The 8,942-nt window shown below is 31.2% G+C and overlaps 1 protein-coding gene across 1 annotated transcript; it reads left to right on the plus strand.

The window, feature by feature from the left end:
- The first annotated feature begins 5,875 nt into the window (after positions 1 to 5,875).
- LOC141595693 (uncharacterized) lies at positions 5,876 to 6,643 on the plus strand. The gene has a single exon (XM_074415658.1). It carries the CDS (start codon positions 5,876 to 5,878, stop codon positions 6,641 to 6,643), a length of 768 nt encoding a protein of 255 aa, XP_074271759.1.
- The last annotated feature ends 2,299 nt before the right edge of the window (positions 6,644 to 8,942 follow it).

Genomic DNA, 8,942 nt, shown 5'->3' on the forward strand with positions numbered 1-8,942 from the left:
TAGGGTTAGATGATGAAGAATTGACGGCGAGCGAAAGAGGAATTAGGGTTAGGGTTTGAAGGTTGAGAAGAGAAAAAATACGCGGGGAGAAATCAGAGAAGTGAGAAGGAAGTTTTGATTTGCCCGGAAAATTAATAGGAATTGACAGGCGTTATATGATCGTATTTATAGGAGGAAGGAGGGTTATGCAAAAGGCGGTTTATATCGGAAGGCTGTTAAACTTCCCGCTTTTTGATCTCCGCGTCAATGAATTTAGGAAAATTTCAATGAAATTTCCAATTTTGAGATAGATGGAATTGGAGCGAGAATTAGGATTTTTGTGATTTTTTGAAATAAATGAAAAATAATGCAAGCTAAAATGCAATAAACGTGAATGCAAAATAAATGCAAATGCAGATTTAAAGTGTGCATTATCCTCCCCAAATCAAAACGGACAATGCCCTCACTGTACTCCAGCATACACCAGCAGAATAATAGGGAAAGGGAAAATACAAACTCAAATGCAAAATAAATGAAATATAATAAAGTTAAAGGATATAACAAAAGTCCCCACTACTCAATTCTTATGCTCCGTATTATACTCCCAAGAAATAGTCCTCCTTGCTCCTTATCCATTTACAAAAAATACAAGAAAAAAAAAACATGTATATCTCGTAAAATATCTTGTAAAATATAACTACATGCCTCACTCCCTCTTTTTACTCTTGACTTACCAAAAGTATTTACCACAAAACAAAAATCTTATATTTTCTCACTCACTTAAACCTTAGCTTCTTTTCTATATTTTGAAAATTCAAAAAAATATGTATTTTTAATCGTGTGATCAGGTATTCAAAACCCTAAAAACTAGTATTGGTGCCCGGCTTCGCCCGGGCTACCACTACTTACCACTATTTTTTTTTTCATTAAATAAAATTACTTAAAGTTGCATAACACATAATATATTTTTTTATAACATATCCTAAAATTACAATGAAATAAATTTTGAGACAAATTCACTACTCCCGCTATTAATATTTTACTCTTATTAATGAAACAATAGTAATAACATTTCACTACTTAGCCGTAATCCGCCGTAATTATTGTTACAGTCACTACTACCGCATTAATATTCATAATTTCACTACACCCGCATGCCTTAATGGTAAGTAGAAGTAGCCCGGACGAAGCCGGACACCAATACTAGTTTCATGAAAAAGGGTACTAAAACTCTCAATTTCATTGAAAAAAAACTCGGAATGGATTCAAATATTTATTGTGGAAAACTTGGGTACAAATGCTTGAAATCAAATCAACCATGTTCAGATATTTCATCATGAAAAAGGCGTAGAAATAACTATAACCAACCATGTTTAGATACGGAGTATTTCTTATAGAATACATGTAATGTAACACCTGAATTGCATATAAATATGTTCATGTGGGCAAATATAGTCTTCATTAAACTATAACAAAAATTCCTTAACACAGAATAATTTGAAGAAAATGAGTTTTTTATGGTATATGATGTTGCTGCTCATCATATTGAGCTTCCAAACACTCCCATCAACAGATGCAAATACGCCGTATAAACTTCGAATACTTAATAATGTTACAGGAGGTCCACTTAACCTTCAATGTAAGGACGATAATATAGATTTAGGGTTAAAGGTACTTCAAACCTCAGGAAGGTTTGAGTACAACTTTACCACCAAATTATTATACTCAAAAACTGTGACATGTGATGCAAGATGTTCTCATGGACTTGCGAGGTTTATTGCATTTGAAAAAACGAATACGTTTATTACTCGTTATTGTAGAGCAAAAATATGTGAATGGCATACAAAAAATGAGGGGGTGTATGTGTACAACGATAGGACCAGTCAATCCGAGAAGAAGCATGGTTGGATCCCCAATTAAATGTATAACAATCATATATATTTGTTATTATATATGAATAAATAATTATAATGAATAAATCGTCACATAAGTTGAATAAACCATATGTGTTTGTTTATGCTTTGTTCAATAAAAAAATTCAATATTATCTGATTTAATGGTGACGGAAAGGGATATTGAGCGCTAATTTCACTCCTAATTGATTTTTTTTTGGTACATAATTTCACTTTATCAATTAGGAATTTCACTCTTAATTGATAAAGTGAAAGTTTTAATTATTTAGAATTTTTGACTTTTTTAATCATTAAACTACGTTTAATAACTAATTTTTTTGCAAGACCCAAGGGATACATAGTAGAGTGTCCACTTCATAAGTCTAAAAAATTCAATCCCAAAACCAACCGGTAATGAATGGAGTAGCTCATTGCTTTATAAAGTAGATTACTCTTCTGTCTTTCTCCAATGTGAAAGACGAACATGTGACATCTTCACACGCCCCGTCACATATGACATCTTCACACAACCTGTCAAATGTAAGGCCTTCTTTTTGAATGATAGCCAAAAACATAATTTTTTTCGAGCCTATTTCATCAGCCGGAAATATCCTCGCTTTTCGGACCCACCAATTCTTCGTGATTGAGAAAACGTTGTCGTTTTTGCCTCATAACCAAGGGCGCAAACCCATGGACTCTAATAACATATTAGTTCCGCACAAGGGCTTAAACTGCACCCATCGAGAAAGAGAGAGTGCCGGTTTCATAAGTCCAAAGAGGTTAATTACATCCAAATCCAATTGACAATGGGTAGAGTAGCTCCTAAAGTAGATTACACTTCTCTTTTTTTCCAATGTAAGAGACCAATATATGACATCTTCACACGCTCCTTCACATGTGATATCTTCGCAACATAATGATGGTCAATTTTCTTAAAATAAAATAATTAATTAACATAAACATGCACACATATGGTATTAATTATTACCATCATAAAATTATATATTAAATTTAAAATCTATGCAATTTTATTAAATTTTATAGTTTATTAGATGTATAGAGATGTTAATTATTGAACATACAAAAATATAATAAGTAGGTTATAAATAATTCAAGTTAGATTCCATAATATATAATACTAGTATTGGTGCCCGGCTTCGCCCGGGCTACCACTACTTACCACTATTTTTTTTTTCATTAAATAAAATTACTTAAAGTTGCATAACACATAATATATTTTTTATAACATATCCTAAAATACGATGAAATAAATTTTGAGACAAATTCACTACTCCCGCTATTAATATTTTACTCTTAATAATGAAACAATAGTAATAACATTTCACTACTTAGCCGTACTCATTGTTACTTTCACTACACCCGCCGTAATTATTGTTACAGTCACTACTACCGCATTAATATTGATAATTTCACTACACACGCAGTAATTATTGTTACTTTCACTATTGCCACATTAATATTGATTATTTCACTACTCCCGTTGTTGTTTCTACCACTCTCACTAATCTCGTTGATAATATTGTTACTTTTACTATTCAAATGAGTGATTACTATCATATAACTATATCCAATGTTACTGCAATTCTTTTCTTTACTGAAGAAATTACTTTTACTACTTAGGCATGCAATTTTAAAATGATTATATATTTATATAAATATATTACATATATGCATTAAATCAAATCGAAAGAATTATGCAATATTATATATTATGAAATCTAACTTGAATTATTTATAACCTACTTATTATATTTCTATATGTTAAATAATTAACATCTCTATACATCTAATAAACTATAAAGTTTAATAAAAAAAATTGCATAGATTTTAAATTTAATATATAATTTTATGATGATAATAATTTAAACCATAAGTGTGCATGTTTATACTACTTAATTATTTTATTTTAAGAAAATTGACCATCTTCTATCTTCTATAAATATTTAGGAAAATTATCAGGCATCTTCTTTCTTTCTTTCTTTTAGTCTCCTTTAAATTAACCATCTTAATTAATTATTTTATTTTAAGGAAATTGACCATCTTAATTAATTATTTTATTTTAAGGAAATTGACAATGTTTAGGAAAATTATCAGGCTTCTATATAATTTAATTTTAACCCAAACTATGTAATATTTGCATTGAGATCCTTTAATCGGATCCATTACACGGTGATATTGATTTAAAACTATATAGTATAATTAATTTGTATAACTTTCTTTAATTACATTGAAGTCCCTTGGTTTCTGGATTTAATATATAGTATTGATTCATTGTATTAAATTTATGTTTCTGGGTCAATATTCATTGTCAAATTGTTATATTAGGTGGGTTGCCCTTTAATATTAGATTTCTCATTATTCATAGTTAAATTTTGATTTCTGGTGTGATATTCATCATATGTCACTATGATATTCATTTTACGTTTAGTGAATATGATAGTGTACGTAATGTGATGAATATGTGTTATGTGATATGATATTTCACCAAATGATGATACTATTATATTCACTTTTAATTCAGTGAATATAATAATTTAATTTGATGAATATGTACCATATAGTGTAATATTCACCATATGATACTATTACATTCACTTTGAATTTAATTAGTAATTATGGTAGTGTAATTTAATGATTACAAACTATAAAGATAAATTAGAGAACAAATAATAGAAAAATTGTTGAATTTGATAGAATTTTAAATTTGATAAATTGAGTACTTTGGAAAAAAAGAAAAAAAACATCCGGATAGTGGGTGTAGTTAATTTTGTTCTTTTTTTTATTTATTTTTACTATAACTATTATGTGTGTATACTACTCCCTACTCTTGGGAGTAGGATATAATTTACCCCCACTACTTAACAGTTATCACTTTCTAAAAACTTTTTTTTTTCCTGTTTCAAACCGCGTCTTCCGTTTCTATCAAAAAAGTCATGCATAAAATTTAATTTTTCATCCAACGTAGTGGTTTTGTAATAATCTTGATTCGAGTTTTGATTAATTAAATTCTAACTTATCAGGTATGTGTTAAAATTACTTCGTGTTTTGATTAATTAAATTCTAATTTATCGGGTTTGTGTTGAAATTACATTAAACCCTAAAAGTTGTATAATACTGTAAATTAAATTGAATTTTTATGTTTTATCTCTCATTATTTATGATTAAATTTGTGATTTCGAGTGTGATATTCATCATATGGCACTATCATATTCACTCAGAATTTAGTGAATACGATAATTTAATTTGATGAATATGTCTTATCAAGTGTGATGTTTATCATAAGTCACTATTATATTCACTTTGATTTTAGTAAATATGATAATATAATTTGATGAATATGTAGTATTTAGTGTAATATTCACCCTATTGTCCCTATGATACTATTATATTCACGTTAAGTTAAATAAATATGATAGTGTAATTTGATGAACGTGCGTTATGTAATGTGATATTCTTGTATGACACTGTTATATTCACTTTGAGTTTAGTGAATATCGGTCTAATTTGATGATTATTAACTGTAAATTTGATAAAACTCGAATACAAATAGATGAAAGAAAATTACGAATTTAATAAATTCAATAGGATTTAAATTTGATAAATTGAGTAATTTAGAAAACGGAAAAAAAAAAAAGTACTGCGAGAGATGTAGTGGGTAGTTTATTTTTTTTCTTTCTTTTTCTTTTAATTTTTTTTTTTCTCATAACTAACATGGGTGTCATACTCCCTATCCCTGGGAGTAGGATATAATTTGAATGGTTTTTCTAATAAAGAAGTGTCTTTTCCCAATAAAAACCTGTCTTATTCTAAAATTTATGGTGGAAAATGAACAAAATGATTGTCACTTCTCTTTAAATTCACTCAAATATAATTATTTCTCGTTCTACAATTTATTTCTCCATATATAACTACCACATCTCCTCTCTCATAACCAACCAACTAAGAACTACGGAGTATAACTAACTAACACACACCCCCAAAAAATGAAATCAACCATAGATTCATCACAAATCCCTAAATCAAAGGCAGATATATTTCCAGATGATCAAGACCTTCAATCCAACGGCCAAGATGATGAAGAAACTCTCTCCTTACGTGACCTTCCTATAACCGTCAATTCCGACCACCGCACCGCGATCACAACGAATCACGGCCGTCAATCTTCATCTTCATCATCATCTGATTCCTTTTTTGAATTCTCCACCAACGTTGATGACACCAGTGACGTCACCTCGTCAACCGCCGATGATGTTATCCTTGACGGTCATCTTCTTCCGTTCGCTCCGCCGCCGCCGCGGCTTCCTCGTCGTTCGCTTTCTCTCTCTTCCGCCGTGACTCAGTCTGAGTCGGATACTAATTCGGCGGTGAATCGGTCGTCTAACGGCGAGTTTCGGCCGAGTCGCTCGCTGAATTGTAGAAAACTTCGTCGGAGTGACGGCAGTGCGAAAGCTGATGATACGACGTCGTTGTTGTATTCTCGCAGTTTATCGGGTAATAGTCGTGGTAATTCATCGCCGTGGTATCATTGGTTGATCTTCGGACTTCCGGTGAGAATTCCGGCTGAAATTGAGATGAAGGATATAAAAAATCGGCAAACTCGTCGGAAAATTCCGCCGTCGAGGTTTTTCTCCGGCGATCGGAGTAGTAGTAGTTCGTCATCGGCATCGTGGAGAGTTCTCAGTGTCTTGAGCTGCAAGAATCATAGTAGTGTTGACGTGTTGAACACGCCACCGATATTTCGGCAGGTTTGAATAATTGAATTTTGGAGTTTTCCGGAAAATGAGATGACGCCATTGCGATTTCTGTAGTTTTGATATTTGGAGTTTTCTGATTAGTGAAGATCACATGAGAAAAATGAAGAACGGAGTGGCGCGAAAAAAAGGGGATAATGATGTAGTTGCGATAATGCGATTTGTGATGAAAGGCGTGAAAATGATGGAAAAGTTAAAAGTGACGTGGAGATTTGGATTTACTTGGTGCATGCTTAATCATACGTGATTATTTATGTTCACCAAAAAAATATGATTTGTGATTATGAGTTTTAATTTCCTTTTTGAAATACGGAGTAGTATACAAAATACGAAATTCAGATTATTACAGAATAGTATAATAGAAGGAAGGAGGATTAGAACGAAATTATGGTTAGAAGATTATTTGTGTACGGATTTTAGGATTTGATTTTGAGTATACAAGACTCTACAATAGTAGAATCGGATTTGTTTATGACTTTGAGTACGTCATTACGAGTATTTAGCTACTTTTAATACTACTCTACTATACATTATATTTATGTTTTGTAAATTACTAGCTACCAAATTACGAAATGTGGAGTACAGTTTACTAAATTAACAAGTAGTTTTAATTTTCAAAGTTTTCTCCTGAACCACCAAATAAATGATGATGATGATGATGTAGTACGACTACGAGTAGTATCACAAATTATTATTTAAGATGGGAATGTTCGTCTTAAACTCAAAATGAATTAAGTAATGTAGAAGAGACAATTAAAGAAGGATGCCTAGGAACTGACAAAAGATTGATCATTGGGCTGTCTAATAGCATGTTCAAAAGGTTCTCAAAACCGGGATCATACCCAATCATCATTTGATCTTATTTGTTAACCAAATGTTAGGTTTGACTACTATTTTGCTACAGGTGCTTGGTCCTATATAATGCAAAGTGAGATCATATTTAACCCGTTTTTCGTTTAAGACAATAAAACGGACTTAGTCAAGAGTTGTCAAGCATTATATTTTCGTGTGTGCTATCGAGTATCGACTATGCATATTGTAGTAGGACCGCGAGAGTGAATGAAGATCGATCACGAGGGAGGTGTTAAAGACATAAAGTGCCAATTAGTTCCTACATTTCAGTAAGATTATAATCATAATAATAAATGTTGATAGTCATGCCTAATTTGGCTATGTTAGTTAAATGCTACTTCTATTTATAGCATGTCATTGTCTACTAAACGGAGGGAGCCTACAGCACAGAAGATTATAGGCATGCTACATTGAAACGTACAATAATAATGTTCTACACAGTTTATTTTTTTTATTTTTATTTTTTTTGGGACAACAATGAAGCGGTTTATATATATATATCTATTTATATTATTACAAGAGTATCGAGTTATGAATATTACAATTTAAGTTAGTAATTGCTAAAGTGCGAGCACGCGTAACCTCCTTGTTCTTACAAAATTGAAAACAACACTTGGTAAATCTATATCAATATTCCTTAATTTTATCAATAGTATTGCAAATATGTACTGGAATTCCTCCGTTGAGGTTTAGAGCGTGAACAAGTTGTTGAGAGGGTAAGAGAAAGATAGCTTCCGCCAAGCTCTGTTCTAGTGCCCAATGCATTGCTAGTAGCAGCGATGTTGATAGCGCATGTAGGAGTGAAGACGACCTAATTCTTTTTCCATGTGTTTCTGATGTGTCTTCAGAAAAACAAGCTAACACTCATGCTTTGTGTTCTTCTTTTGTTGGTGTAAACTTTATAGATGTTCGGATGTAATAAGGTTGCTCATGAGCTAGCATTCTATAATTGTTTAGCTTGAACAGAAATGTGTCATGGCAACTGTCTACTTAGCTTGCGATAGATTCATATTGTAACTTCTTAGTTTCTCCATTCTAATGAATTCTATACATTTGCTTTTTGAGCATTATTCATGTGTGAAGATATTCTCTGATACAACTTCTAATATATAACATAAAAGATAGCCATGTGAGATCTTATTGAAATTGTCTTACCGAGTAGATTATGAATATCAAATTTTATAATTTTTAGTAATATGTAACTAAAGATATATATAAACAAAAGAAAACGAGCATTGATATACTTGTATAAAGCAAATGTATATAATTCATAGGAATGGAGAAAGTATGATTTAAAGCCTTGTTCTTTTGGATTCCAAATCACATCTCTGAGTTCGGTTCAGCTCTTATAGGTTCAGTTTAGAAAAGTTAAAACTCCTATAAGTTCAGTCTAGATCTTATAAATTCAGTTTAATTCAGTTTAGTTCAGTTTTTATAAGTTCAGTTC

This window comes from Silene latifolia, chromosome 8 (assembly GCF_048544455.1).
Source record: "Silene latifolia isolate original U9 population chromosome 8, ASM4854445v1, whole genome shotgun sequence".
Classification (NCBI taxonomy): domain Eukaryota; kingdom Viridiplantae; phylum Streptophyta; class Magnoliopsida; order Caryophyllales; family Caryophyllaceae; genus Silene; species Silene latifolia.